The sequence below is a fragment of the Prunus mume genome, linkage group LG3 (genome assembly GCF_029339155.1).
Source record: "Prunus mume cultivar Tortuosa linkage group LG3, ASM2933915v1, whole genome shotgun sequence".
Taxonomy (NCBI): Eukaryota; Viridiplantae; Streptophyta; class Magnoliopsida; order Rosales; family Rosaceae; genus Prunus; species Prunus mume.
The window spans coordinates 23,317,646-23,332,866 of NC_142700.1; the positions used below are offsets into that span (position 1 = coordinate 23,317,646).

General features: G+C 37.0%; 2 protein-coding genes across 2 annotated transcripts; both read right to left on the reverse strand.

The window, feature by feature from the left end:
• Positions 1-2,012: 2,012 nt before the first annotated feature.
• LOC103326790 (polygalacturonase-like) lies at positions 2,013-3,998 on the reverse strand. The gene is made up of 4 exons (XM_008229030.3): positions 3,482-3,998; positions 2,914-3,203; positions 2,539-2,767; positions 2,013-2,402 (listed from the first exon to the last, which is right to left on the reverse strand). Exons 1-4 carry the CDS (start codon positions 3,920-3,922, stop codon positions 2,184-2,186), a joined length of 1,179 nt encoding a protein of 392 aa, XP_008227252.2. The 5' UTR covers positions 3,923-3,998; the 3' UTR covers positions 2,013-2,183.
• Positions 3,999-7,708: 3,710 nt separating this feature from the next.
• Positions 7,709-9,350, reverse strand: LOC103326925 (polygalacturonase-like). The gene is made up of 4 exons (XM_008229173.2): positions 8,910-9,350; positions 8,500-8,789; positions 8,185-8,413; positions 7,709-8,102 (listed from the first exon to the last, which is right to left on the reverse strand). The coding sequence occupies exons 1-4, from the start codon at positions 9,348-9,350 to the stop codon at positions 7,884-7,886; spliced, it is 1,179 nt and encodes a 392-aa protein (XP_008227395.2). The 3' UTR covers positions 7,709-7,883.
• Positions 9,351-15,221: the final 5,871 nt, after the last annotated feature.

Below are 15,221 nucleotides of genomic sequence, written 5' to 3' on the forward strand. Positions count from 1 at the left end.
GTCACAGAATTAGCAATAATACTTAGCCAATTGTGGTACTCTTTTGGCGTCTCCAATTTCTCCTAGTCTTTGCGTCCTCCCAAAGGAGTTGTTTCTCATGCTTAGATAAAACACCACATGTCTATTCCTACCCTAGCTGGCCTTTTACAACAGTCCAAAAATAAAGAAAAACCTAATTAAAACATAAATCCAAAATGGGTAAGTAATTGACTCCTCTTCCTATTTTGACTGGGATAACACGTTAGTTATTTTGCACGCACGTTTGGAATCATTCCTCCAAGAAAATTTGGGAAAAATTAGAAAAGTCTTCAAATAATCATTCTTCTACAGCAGCACAGTTTTGATGGGATTGCACTTTATGCTGACTTAACTTCAAAGGCTGCTCTCATTGGCTACTCCGAAAATTCTAGAAACATTCCACAATCAGCTTCAAGATCTTAGCTTTTATCTCTTTCTGGTCTTGTACTAAAACTCCACCAAAAAGTCGTATTTCCGTTGACAACCAATTACTTGCTCCAGAAAGCTCAAAATTGAGAAAATAAAGTAATAAGTCCTTTTCAAATCAAATTCTCCTACAAAAACTAAGTATAAAGAGTACATAAATATGTAAATTTCTGGACTTATCAATTTTGTGAGCATTGTTAAGCTGATGTGTACACAAACTGAAATTGATTGTTTGACGGGGTTGCTTCACCTCAATGATAGGCACTTTTATGAAAGGCAATGATTTTTTCGGCTATTTTGATTGTTCAAAGTTGTGTTTTCTAAGTCTGTCATTACTGAGGCCTTTAAGTCCTGGATGAAAACAGAATAAGGCATTACTCAATTTATTGCTTGCTACATTTGACTAGTGACTGCGGTATATTATTGGTGGTAGGACCTTGTGTAATGCAGTAAAGAATCTGCTTGATAGATATGTTACAACGTCTTGTGCTAGCTAGTATAAATCGTCATAAGACACGGTTGCATAGAATTCAAAGGGGCCAGAGTAGTACTTGTTGCGCATTAAGAATGCTAGAGATGACCTTAAGCTTCTGATCTGAAGATTTCCCATGAGGATGTGATTATCGCTCCCTGTATGGCTTGCCTAAGTGCAAAGTATGACATAATCTGTTACTGTCGCTTGAGACTCCAACTGCGCTGAAAGAATTTCGTTATCAGCTGTCGGCTGCAGAGAAAACTGTTGAACAAAAGGCTTTGTGATCTCTTACACACTCTCTGTCTGCCATGATAATAGTGAAGGATCTTCTTCTTGGAAGATTCATGTTGGTCCTGGTTCTTCAACAAGCTCATTTTTTAACTGCTATTAAACCTTGGTTCAGTTTCATCAATTGCCCCATTGACCTCTGGTTCCAACAGTATGATTTCTTAGTCAAATCTTGGATCTCAAGATTGCTATGGTTTTGTTGTACAAGAGATTTTCCGATAGTCATGGCTCTAGTGGTTATAATAGCGCATGGTAAAAACTATACTAATATAATTTTAATTGTGCGCAGGAAATATGGAAATAAGGGTTATGCTTATAACAAGGAGATACAACGTCGAATTTGTAACAAAATACTGTGATGGGAAAATGTTATATAGAAGAATGGTTCCTTGCACTTTCAAACATAGAGGGTCTTTTCAATGAGACTGGGGATTGGAAAACCGGTATGCATACCCTGCCGTAGTTCTTGGAAGAGGTTTTAGTCATAGTTCCGATGAGAATAGAAGCGAGCCGCTTCCGGTTTGGCTTGTAGTCGTAGTTCTCGGAAGAGGTTTTAGAGAACAGAACAAGTTACATATATATATATATATATATATATATATTTTAGGAAGAAGGTCAATTTCATTTGTTCCTTGCACTTCGATACGGTTTATCCTTTTATTTAATCATATAATAAAAAGCTAGAAATAAAAAATAGAAATGCATCTTCATACTCCATGATACAAACACCCATCGAATTTGAGGGGTTTGGAGAAATTAGCTGATTACAAGACCAGGCTCAAAGGAAGACCAATAATGTGCTTCCAAAGCCACAGGATAAAGCAATGACTTCAATTTCATTGACCTAACACTAAAATTTCCCTATAATTTCGTACAATTCTACTTCTTTTTGTCCATTGTACAAGAGACAAAATTTTAAATTTCCTTCTATGCTTCACGATGATTCAGACTTAATACAAAAATTTGTATTTGCCCTCTACAAACAACTTGTAGGTTGAACCATACCCGCTGCTGTTCCACCTGCATGGCTACATGTAGCTACAGCAACTTGGTTCTTATAGGTAAGTTTCACATTCTCCAATCTGATCTTGCTGCAAGGGTACTTGGAACTACAATCAAATTTAACTGCAACTTCTGTTGCCGACGAACCGTGGATGTCTTGGTATGTCACATCGCTAATTCGAACTCCAGAAACCTGCTTGAACGAACATAAAAATGATAGAATGAGAGCAAGTGGTTATGAATGCTTTTGGTACGTTCTAAAATTAGACATGTATAATCATATAATGGCTATATTTGTCAAAGAAAGTGGTATTGTGTTGATATCTTACCTGACCAGGACACCCTTTTTTTTCAGGACAATAGTTTTGGTCGATAACAATGGGATTTTGGACGTTGATCATTACGGCATGTTGAAAAAGAATGTTCCTAGCAAACCCAGTGCTCGGCCTCCCCCAAGACTTGATCCTTAAACCGTTTTGGGTACCAGTAAAAGTAACCGTTTTAACTGTTACATTTTGCACACCGGCCTCTTGTTGATCCTTGCCTAGACTCCCAATGCTGAACCACCAACCAAAACAAATGTTACATTCACAAATATAAAGCCCACAAACGAATATGTTCATTCTGTGAAGTATATATATATTATTGCATACTAGGCTGCTTCTTAGTTTTATCAATCATAGATGCATATTTTGACTTCATACCTTATTCCATGACCGGGTCCACATGCAACATTTTCGATCCACAAATTTGAGGTTCCGGGGCCAATTGAGACACAATCATCACCAGTTGCAATCTTGGAGTTGAGGATGGTAACACCGGATGACATTTGAACGTGAATCCCATCGGTGTTGGGGCTATTGCCGGACGCCGAAACCCTAACACCATCCATTTTCACATTGTGGCAGCCGTTGACGACTATGTGGAACATTTGGCTGTTTAGGGATATTAGGCCACTCACCTTAATGTTGTTGGAGTTGGAAAAACCCAATGTCTGCACAAACATACTTCATCAGGCTCGTGATAACATATATCATGTGTCTTTAATAACTTTACGAAATATGAGCTTGCTTATATCTCTAAACCCGTGATGCAAGGAATTAACAAAGATAACCCAAATGGTCCCTGCGTTGACCTTTAAAATTATTACTAATATATATTATATAAGGCCTATAAGCACATGCATGGGAAGCATATTATATTCATTATCTTAATCAGAGAGGTAATGGTTTGCATGTCATCAATAATTTGATAAGCAATATAGTTAAATACCGTTGCTCCGCTGGGACAACTCTTGCCCGACACCTTGCAAGCCCACAATGCGGTGCCTTGGCCGTCAAGAATTCCACCCGATATTGTAACCCCGGTAACTTGTTGAAAGAAAATCCAGTTACCGGCATTTCCAATGACCCCGTAATTGGACGGGGCCACGAGGGTTCCAGCAATGCGGAAGGTGATGGCGTTGTTCTTGCATGGCCCTCTGAATACCACATTGCGAAGCAAGAACCTCCCTGCCGGAACGTAAATGACAACGGGCTTCACAGAGGCACAAGCTTTGGCCCATGCGGAGAGGAAGGCTTTGGTGGAGTCAGTCTTGCCATCTGCTTTGGCTCCTAAGCTGGCCACATTGTATGTGACCGCAGTGGCCAAGGCTGAGTTGATCATGAACACAAAGGCTAGTGAGAGAACAATTAGGCTTCGAGGGTTTGCCATTTGCACACTACTTTGGGGTTTTCCAATGATTTTGTGATGAAATTTTAAGAGATAAATGGAGATGAAGGAGCAAAATGAGTTGGAGTAGTGGAGAGAAATGTGTTTGTGAGGAAGTTGAAACGGTTTGAGGGAGTATTTATAGGTTTCAAATAATGTAATGAGTTCGCAAATTAAAATGACAAAAGCAAGAAAGTGGCGCCGAAATGACCTTTTTCATTATTATTTTGAAGCTCTCTTTTACGAAAATGACCTTACGTAGCTTGCTACTTTGCTACATAGATTGTACAAATAATATTAGCAAAACATGACATGACCTCCCATCCTCATTCTTTGAATCATGTTTTAGGGTACGGTGCTAATCCTAATTTTATGTGTTTCGTTTCCTTGAACCACAAGTTAATCCATCGACTTTAGTTTGGTGTTGACATGCACCCCTCTTTAGTCTCTCTAAAATGGGATTAGTAGGTACCAATGGGGTGTTAGTTGGATTGGTCCAGGTCTCTGGTGTGCTCCCAACAGGTCCTAGGTTCAAGTCATAGTAGTTTCCCCCTCTCTTTCCTAAATTCGGCCAAAAAAAAAAAAAAAAGGGACTAGTAGGAGGAGGAGTCTTTGTCTTTGACGTCAGTTAGCTAGTTACTGTTAATTCAGACCTAATTTGTCTTTGACGTCTCTGAAGATTCTAATAAAGTACAGCCTAACGAACTGCTTCTTACGTCGTACATAAATTGCACTTATTTTTATTTTTCGCCCCTTTCTTGTGCAAAGTTTGGGGGCTAGCGCATAAGATGGAAGAAAAACTCGTTGTTTGATTTGAACACACCAAATCTTCTACATTGATCCACATGATTATAGCATCATGTGCGTGTATCGGCGTTCCATTATTTATATAATTTATACCCATGAATATTTCGTTATTTAACAATTCGTGGTTTGAAAACATCACTACGTAATGCATTGCTTTTTGGGGAATGGGAGGAGGGGGTAGTGGTTCTAGTAAACACACGATGGTTTTAATTTCGATTTTTGACAATTTAGTAAACAATTTAATGAAAATCGGCTTCATTTTCTTTTTGCTTTCAAATTACTCCAATTCATACTCACTCCGATTTATGTTCACTCCGATTTATGTTTACTTCGATTTCAAGTTTATAAACATACTATACTAATTCAGCATTTTTTTGCATGCCGGCGGCTTTCATTAGTTTAGGGCATGATTTGGGGCTTTTCAAGGTCAGAACCTTGTTGGTTAAAGATATGGATGTGTTAAATAATTAGTCAAGCAGAACACGCCAAATGTGAGCCCCCATTATTCTGGCTCAAAGCCATGTTCTGATACTAATAATTATTGGATAAACTGTTGAATATATTTGATCAAACAATTTTTTAAAGAGCAGCACATTCTATTTGACAAATGCTCGTATATATAATTGACTTGAGCCGAATTATTATGCTTAGTATATATGTTGATTTCAACGAAATAGTTATTCTCTCTACAGTTTAGATCTAAAGATTCAATCCCTTTCCAAACTTTTTAGTACTCTCGTATTACATCATGTGAGGGTCGAAGATTAAATTTCGCACATGACTCTCAAAGTCTCATAACCGACCCTCCCATAATTGATATACATGTATACGATCAAGAAAATTAAGAAGATCAGCTACGCAATTGTCATATGATAACAAGTAGCTATCAATGTCAAAATTCAATATGCAAATCCCATGTGCATTGTGGTGTCAGCGTGAAATGATTGCTATAGTTGTTGAAAAATGTACTATATGTTCTGTTGGTGTATATGTACGGTGTACTATATTAAGATAAGGAATTTAATTGTCTCTTTCATTTATTTTCAATTAAATTATTGCCTCGTTGCCTTTTTGAAGATGAGATATCATCACAAGGAAGAGATATTGAGTAATTTATACTAGTGCATCTGCATCTGCTCCGTTTAAGCTGGATTCTCACATGACCATCGATAATACATTTTGTTTTGTCTTGGCCTGAAGGTTTTTTTTAGCACATGAATATGTCTCGTCTTTACTAATGGGGTGTTAGTTGGATTGTTCCACATCTTTGGTGTGCTTCCAATTGATCCTGGTTTCACGCTCCCGTGGTATCCGTGTGTGAGAATTTCTCCCCTCCCCCTTCCTATCTTTGGCACCAAAACAAAATAAGAATATGTCTCCTCTTTCATATGTATGCATAATACAATTAGCATGCACATATAAAGATACAACATATATCAGTGTTTTTGGGATGCACATATATTTATGCTATGCAACAATATTACTCATGAATGCAGGTTGCTTGTTTCAGGGATTCCCTGTTTCGCGCAAGTTTTGTTTGTGGAGATAGCCATGTGAATGTGATTGGGGTTGACCGTTATGTATATATGCACACCATCAGATCAGTATGGGGTTTGTACATATCTTGAAAAAGAAAAAGAAAAGAGTTATAACAAAAGTTCGTTGACGTGTCATGGTAGTCAATGGGTACATATAATTGAAATTACGTGGGTTTTTCCTAATAACATTGGGTCTATATATAATGCTACTCTTACCACATTTGTATACCACATCTTTATACAATCTTATGTGGCAGCTGAGGTGGACAGCCACATCAATTAAAATTATTTAATATTTTCTTTTCTTTTATGATTTATTCCAGTATTTGTTTTTCTAATTGCCTTAATTAAAATACACTTCATTGATTTAATTGATGTGGCATATAATATAGACATTTCACATCATGTGGTATAGAAATGTGGAATAAAAATGTGGTAAGTGTAGCATTACTCTTTCCTAAAAAGAAAAAAATGAGAACATTCTTCTTAAGACTATCCCCACAATCCAATTTAATGATGGAGATAGTTCATATTTTAGGTTCTTCTTGAAGAAAATCGTTCAAATAGAAAACTGTTTTACCATTTAAATGGCTAAACCATTTATAGTTTATCCGATTTTTTGCATGGATTATCTTTGAAATATAATCTACAACTAGACCCTTCTAATCATTAGATTACACTTCCCAAATAAGATGTCGTTGTTTTCTTAAATAATATAATCCCCTTCTATTGAGGGATACCTTGTAGGGTTCATTACGAATTTTACAATAATTGACGTTTTTTCCAAAGAAGTCGTCCAATAATACAAATTGTCTTATTTTTTAAGTCATCATTCAAAAATCATCCTTGCATAAATTACACAAATTGAAAACCATTAAGTTGGAGACATCAGGGGGTTTCGCTAGGCAGTGGGAAAAAATGGGGTTTAATTTAGGGAGTTTCACTAAAACACCCAAATTGGGGGCTAAAATTATAAAAAACACCCAATACCCAAAACACTTTATAAACACACCCAAAACCCATCATTACACACACTCAAAACCCATTTATAAACACACCCAAAAAATATACAATTGTTGATTTTGGGGTTGATTTTGGGTGTGTTTCTATATTTAAATAGTGTTTGAGTTTTTTTATAAATACATGTCTAGAATTAGGTTTATTTATAAATTTGTATTTAAATTAATGTCTGGATTAAAGCTTTTCAAGGAAAATGAAAGAGTGAGTTGTGCTACAAGTGAAGAAGGGTAAATCACGGAATATATTATTAAAGTATTGTTTTTCTCATAATATTGTGATAGGAAAAATAAATGAAAAAGTAAAGAATTAACTATGGTTATACTCGTGAAAATGAGTTAAATCTTGAGAAATGTGATAAATGTACACATTAAGTTAAAGTGGTGAGCAAAAATGCTCTCAACAATAATATGTCTTCGTACTTTTATGATACAGATACCAATCGACTGATTGCAAGACCAGGCTCAAAGGAAACCCAATGTGGGCTGCCAACGCCACAGGACCAAGCAATTACTTCATTAATTGACCTACGTAATTCACTATAAATCTTGCTATAATATTTTTGCACAAACAAAAAATAAATTTGTTTGCATTTTTCGTGCCTACAAACAACTTGTAGGTTGCACCGTCCCCTGAGATGTTCCAGCTGCATGGCTACATGAAGCTTCAGCTGCTTGATTCTTGTAAGTGAGCTTCACATCCTCCAGTTTGATATTGCTACATGGGTACTTGGAACTACAATCGAACTTAACTGCAACTTCTGTTGCCGATGTACCATGGATGTCTTGGTATGTCACATCACTGATTTTAACTCCAGAGACCTGTTTATAAAAAAATAATAATAATTAAACAACTATCTGCTGGGCATAAAAGAAAATAATATTTAGTTGCAATCGAATTTACCTGACCAGGGCAGCCTTTGTTGTCCGGGCAATAATTTTGATCGATAACAATCGGATTTTGGACATTGAGCATTACAGCATGTTGGAAAAGAATGTCCTTAGCAAATCCAGTGCTAGGCCTCCCCCACGACTTGATCCTCAAACCATTTTGAGTATTGAAAAAGGTAATCGATTTAACTGTTACATTTTGCACACCAGCCTCTTCTTGGTCCTTGCCTAGACTCCCAATGCTGAAATACCATCCAAAACAATTTAATTTAACATAATTAAAGAACATATAATTCAATCATTCATGCATAATTTTGCCATCCTCTACCTGATTCCATGGCCGGGTCCACATTTAACATTTTCGATCCACAAATCTGAAGTGCCGGGACCGATTGACACACAGTCGTCACCGGTTGCAATCTTCGAGTTGAGAATTGTGACGCTCGATGACATCTGGACATGAATGCCATCAGTGTTGGGGCTCTGCCCGGAGGCAGAAACTTTAACACTTTGCATTTTCACATTATGGCAGCCGTTGATGACTATGTGGAACATTTGGCTGTTTAGGGATATCACGCCACTAACCTTGATGTCGTTGGAGTTAGAAAAACTCAATGTCTGCGCATGTGATGTAGCACACAAAATTGATTAGCCACAAAATCAATTCTTAAGCATACTTATTATATAAGGCTAAAAGCACATGCATTAACTTGATAGTTAAACTAGTTAATTAATTACCGTTGCTCCACTGGGGCAACTCTTGCCTGCTGCCTTGCAAGCCCACAAGTTGGTGCCTTGGCCATCAAGAATTCCACCAGATATAGTAACCCCCACCACATCCTCAAAGGAAATCCAGTTATCAGCATTTCCAATGACCCGGTAATCGGATGGGGCTACAAGAGTGCCGGAAATCTGGAAGGTGATCGCGTTATTTTTGCAAGGCCCGGCGAACACTACATTGTGCAGCAAGAACCTCCCCCTCGGCACGTAAATGACAGCTGGCTCCGCCGAGGCACAAGCTTTGACCCATGCAGAAAGGAAGGCATTGGTTGAGTCAGTCTTCCCATCTCCTTTGCCTCCTAAACTGGCCACATTGTATGGGGCTTTAGCGGCTAAGGCTGAGTTAATCATGAAGACAAAACCAAGTGAAAGAACAATGAGGCTTATGGAGTTTGCCATTTGAAAACTTGGACTTGGTTTTTTCAGAATTTTTTTGTGATGAAAGAGAGAGAGAGAGAGAGAGAGAGAGAGAGAGAGAGAGAGAGAGAGAGATAGAGAGGTTAATGAGTTGGAGATTGACGATGTGATGGTTTGTATTTATAGGCTTGAAATCTAATGAATTTGTTAATGAAAATGACAAAGCAAGCAAAGGGCGCCGAAATTTGTTTACTTAGGTTGCTACTTATAATATGCTTTTCATTATTTCTTGTACATACAGGTAGGTTGTTGCTTATAGTAACCCTCACATGGCTTCCAATATTCATTGTATGTGCACCTTATTTTAAACGTACGGTTCTTATGCAAGCTATATTGTTACGCCCTTCTCTTCCTTGGAACTCAAGTTAATCCATTACCTTAAATATTATGTGTTCACACCTCTCTTCTCTTTTGTTTTTGGTTACATTGGGAGGAAAGACAACCCTGGACTTCGATTATGGGCGCCAAGATGGGGAGAAGGGAGAGGGCCACAACCACTGTAGTAACCCCTAATTGGCCACCTCTCTTCTCTTTCAGTCTTCCATTATCCAATATATATGTTGAAACTTTTTATGTTTTTTTTTTTTTTTTTTGTTGTTGTTAATATTATTTTGATATACAAGAGCGATTTGGGGAAGGGGGAATCGAGCCTAGGACCTTGGATACAAAAGTAAATACTCTTAACCACTTAAGTTTCAATAACATTTTCTTCCTCCAAGAAAGCATAGAATGAGTTGGTACAAAATTAATGCCCCTTCTTGTAAAAAACAGTAAAAGAAAACAAAAGTAAATTAGGTTGGGAGTTGATGCAATAACGGACCAAACAGAAGAAATGGTATTCAGTGAGTCCAAATATGAGGATAATTAATGCATTTTTATAATAAGAATATGCATTCCTGCTTTTGTAAGTAGCGACCACATAAAGCTAGTCTGGAGAAAGCTTTGAATTAACATCAATAGAATATGCTCTCTCAAAATAATAATAAAAAACACAATAGAATGAGCAGGTTCATCCGTAATGACAATGTACTATTTGTTTTTGTTGATATGTACTTTGTACTAATTGTATGTTTACTTTTCGACCAAAAAAAATTGTACGTTTACTCCTAACGAACTCTATTGTCAAGACCCACTCTCAGATTTCCGTTTGGATTAAATCGAGAGAAGCGAGCATGACGGACATCGGATGGGTGTTGGTCCCACCACTTAAACTATCCTTAATCCTGAGGGATGACTTCTATCTATAATATGGCAGAGTCTTCTCTGTAATAGGCACTAATAACAAATTTTTACATGCTATAAGATTACAATAGCATAGCATTAGTGTACTAACTATGTGCCATACAGTAATTGTATTTTCTTAAAGGATCTTTTCTATTGAGAGGGGTAATGTCGGAGGTGTGCTAAGGCTTGCAAGGGCCTTGGCCGTCCCAAAATTCTGAAATACTGTATACTGGGCTTTGCTTAGACAACTTTGGATTATTAACCAACGTTTAGTAGTGTATACATATACACATATATATATTTGTGGCCCCCACAATAAAGAGAAGGAGGGATTTACGTTTACCCCTCTAACTAAGGCTATTTCCTTAGCAAAATGGCTAAGTTACTCATGGATCCCACCAACATAATTAATAAAAATTAAAAGAAACAGTCAATCAAATCTTTCTTTCACAAGTATATTTAAGAAAATAGGAAATCAAAGATAACCGGTTATTTATTTATTTACAAGCTTAACACTGGGAAATGAATCAACCTTAAACCCTAATATATTGGCCCCCTTACACATAAAATCCTGACTTCACCACTGGAGAGGGACGATAATATACTAAACTCACATACAATACACTAATTAATGCTAGTGTGCCGTACAGTACTTAGTGTGCTAGCATGGCATCGTATATTACTCATCTAATTAGTTAAACAAGTACTGAATGAATTCCAGTTTCTGAGACCACAAAATATAATAATTATAATATAATAAACAAGTACTACTCAGATAACTAAAGCAAGCACCAGTCGCAGTTCTTCTAACTTGACTATCAAGTATAAAATGGGTTTGGTCCAAATCCATGTCAAAATTATGAACCGAAAGTGTATAACTTTGTGTTTATGACAAACAGTATTTCTCAAGCCATTTTATCTTGCAAATAAAGGAAAAAAAACAAGCACAGTTAACTGCACTTAACGAAAACTAATTGTTTGGGCTTTCCATGATTAGGGACAAGCTTAGTTCACGGCATGGCTATTTCCACTGCACAAAGGGCAATTTTACTTCAATTAATAGTGATAAGACCTCAATTCTAACTCAACTAATAAGATATTATTCAAAGCAACATACTGTTTGAATTATGGTTAATTATATATTAAACGAAAGAGGCTTCTTACCCACTCCTCTATAACTAGTCAAACATACATGCATGCATGGCCCCAACTTAATAATTATAACTATACAAGATACCATTGAAATAAATTTCTTTTTGTTCACATTTCGTAATAAATGTTGACAGCGTCTTATCCAGGTAAACTGATTGACTATAATATTGATTAGGATTTTTATCACAAATGGTCTCTTAGGTTCGTGAAATTATCACTTTTGGTCCTTTAATTTTTTTGTGACATGGTTAGTCATTAACGCTACTAAGTGTAACATCACAAATGGTTCTTGAGATTGTAAGTCTTCTAAGCCATTATAACTTGAACACTAACCTTGTTCTGCCATTGAAGCCTTTTGTCGAACACTTGGTAGACAGCTCTTCTTCTTCTGGTAGGCAGCTCTTCTCTAAGATCACCGACTGCCTTATTCTCAAATTCCAGATTGGGTGAATTACTAGATGAGATTTTGTGTGTATCGGCTCTTAGAGGGAGCTGCCCTATTTATATGCATCACTCAAAGAGTCTTGCCCATCAAGAGACTCCTTGAGTTTTCCTTATTGCATTAGAACAGTGACTCCTAATTCTAATAGAACTAGAAACCCCTTTAGCCTTGTAATCCATTTAGAACACTGATACAAGGGCTGCTGGATGAGATAGATTTAAGTCCTAGATTAATCTGGAGTTCTTGCAATCTGACATAGATTAGAAGACCACTTTCGTGAGTTTAAGATAGTAAACTATCTTACATTCTCCCACTTGGTCAAATAATCATTGTGACTCAAGATTAATCACTTAATGGCCAATTTAGGACTTTAAAATTTCTCAGTTTCTTATCAAGCCACTGTCATTGGTATGAACTCATATGGAACTGTCAAAGCACATTGAATAAATAACATTCAAGTCTTTTGCAACCACACATATAAGTCTATAACAACACATGAGGCTGCCAACTGAATTAGGATCAAAGAATTGTTGAGATCTGCCTTAGGATGTGTTTGATGATCAAAACAATTCTTAGCTCACCCTTACAAGACTACCAAGGTCGTAGCAAAACTTTCATGGCTCCTTCATGGATACGAAAATGCAAAACATAAGTGCTAGCAAATTTTGCAGATTCTTCCTTCATCCATATGCCAAAACATTTATAAGTTGGAAAAACACAATTTAAGAAAACTTTGAATGACATTATCAAAAGTAAACTGTAAGAACAACTTCGATTGAAACTTTCCAAAACAAAACAGACTTAACTCTGGCTCCCACTGACTTCCCACTGACTTAAAAATCAAAACTGATCTGCAAAACCCATGCTTTTAACATGCCTATGAAAAACATGATTAGGCAAGCCTTTGTTCAGGGGATCTGCAATATTAAAATCTGTTCCAATATGATCTAAAGCTGTATGACCATCTCGGATCTTTTCTTTAGCTGATAAAAACTTTAACTGCAGGTGTCTTAAACCTCCTGATTTTTTATTTCCTTTTGCAAAATAAACTACAGCACTGTTGTCATTCCATAATTGGATTGGCCTTTGTATGGAATCCACGACCTTTAACATTGACATAAAATTTTTGAGCCACATAGCCATTGAAGTTGCTTCATAAATTGCTAGAAACTCAGCCTGCATGGTTGAGGTTGATATGTATTGTTGTTTGACACTTCTCCAAGCCACTGCTCCTCCTGCAAACAAGAACACAACACCTGATGTACTCTTTTGTGTATCCAAACAGCCAGCAAAGTCCGCATCTGCATATCCTTCCAGTTTCAATTCTTCAACTCTTCGATAAACCAGCTTGTATTCTTTAGTTCTTTGCAAATACCTCAAGACCTTCTTGCCTGCTACCCAATGTGCTTGGCCTGGATTGGATTGAAACCTTCCAAGAACACTAATGCTGAAAGCAAGGTCTGGCCTTGTGCAAACTTGAGCATACATTAAGCTTCCAACAAGTGAGGCATAGGGCTTGTCTTGCATCTCCAACTTCTCTTGCTCAGTTTTGGGAGATTGTTCATTGCTCAATTTATCACCCTTCGAGAATGGAACATCACAACCTGTGCAGTTTTCCATGTTGAACCTTTTCAGTATCCTTTCTATATATCCCTTCTGTGATAGACTAAGTAGCCCCCTTTCTCTGTCTCGGCTTATTTCAATTCCTAGCACATAGTTTGCCTCTCCCAAATCAGTCATTTGAAAATGGTTTGATAGCATTCTCTTAGTGTCATGTAGTAGTGACAGATTGCTGCTTGCTAAGAGAATATCATCAACATACAACAGCATAAAAATATAATGTCTCCCTTGAAATTTTTGGTAAATGCACTCATCTAAAGGATTGTCAATAAAACCTTGAGACTTCACTACTTCATCAAACTTCAAGTACCACTGCCTAGAAGCCTGTTTTAATCCGTATATTGATTTTTGTAACCTGCAAACCAAATCTTCTTCCCCTTTTTGAATGAAACCATCCGGTTGTTTCATGTAAATTTCTTCAATAAGGTTTCCATTCAAAAATGCAGTTTGAACATCCATTTGATGAAGGTGAAGATCAAAATGTGCCACTAATGCCATTATAACTCTTAAGGAATCTTTGGTTGACACAGGTGAGAAAGTTTCATTGTAATCCACTCCTTCTTGTTGTGTGAACCCTTTTGCTACTAGTCGTGCCTTGTATCTGTCTATTTGTCCCTTTGAGTTTCTTTTAGTCTTGTAAACCCACTTGCATCCTATTGGTTTACATCCTTGAGGTAAATCAACAAGCTTCCATACACCATTCTTGCTCATTGATTGGAGTTCAGACTCCATTGCTTCTATCCACTTATCACAGTTGTCACTTTGAATAGCCTGCTTATAAGACAGGATCTTCTATGGTATTGATGTCATGTTCTGATTCTTGCAGGTAGACATAATAATCGTTTGATAGAGCAGGTCTCTTAGTTCTTTGTGACCTTCTCAGTTATGGGTTGGAAGGCTGCTGTTCTTGTTGATCTGTCTGCATATTTTCTGGTGCAATTTGTGGAGCTTCAGTTGTTGGATCATGATTTGGTGAGACTTGCTTGTCATTCAAGTCAGTGAATGGTAAGATAGTTGTATCTCTCAGTATATTTTCCTTTTCAGCAGGTTCCTTGTTTTCCAAAATTTCATCAAAATCAAAATTTTCCTCAGTGTCTGAATCATTTTCATCTTCAATAAAAATAGCTCTTTGAGTTTCCATGAACCTTGTGGTGTGGTTGGGACAGTAGAACCTGTACCCTTTTGTTCTATCTGGATATCCCACAAAATAACATGTTACTGTCTTGGAATCCAGCTTCTTTTCTAATGGATTATAGAACTTTGCTTCTGCCTTGCTTCCCCAGACTTTGAGATGTGAGAGACTAGGTTTTCTATTGCACCATACCTCATAAGAAATTTTGTTCACACTTTTCGTAGGAGTTCTATTTAGCAAATAGTTTGCTGTCTTCAAGGCCTCCCCCAAAGAAAAATTGGGA

Excerpts from the sequence above, each read along its gene's own strand:
- LOC103326790 (XM_008229030.3), bottom strand. The coding sequence starts at position 3,922 with ATGGCAAACCCTCGAAGCCTAATTGTTCTCTCACTAGCCTTTGTGTTC. Across the intron at positions 3,204-3,481 it reads GTTGTCCCAGCGGAGCAACG|ACATTGGGTTTTTCCAACTC; the intron begins GTATTTAACTAT and ends ATGTTTGTGCAG. Across the intron at positions 2,403-2,538 it reads AAAAAGGGTGTCCTGGTCAG|GTTTCTGGAGTTCGAATTAG; the intron begins GTAAGATATCAA and ends TCGTTCAAGCAG.
- LOC103326925 (XM_008229173.2), bottom strand. The coding sequence starts at position 9,350 with ATGGCAAACTCCATAAGCCTCATTGTTCTTTCACTTGGTTTTGTCTTC. Across the intron at positions 8,790-8,909 it reads GTTGCCCCAGTGGAGCAACG|ACATTGAGTTTTTCTAACTC; the intron begins GTAATTAATTAA and ends TCACATGCGCAG. Across the intron at positions 8,414-8,499 it reads GGACCCGGCCATGGAATCAG|CATTGGGAGTCTAGGCAAGG; the intron begins GTAGAGGATGGC and ends ATGGTATTTCAG.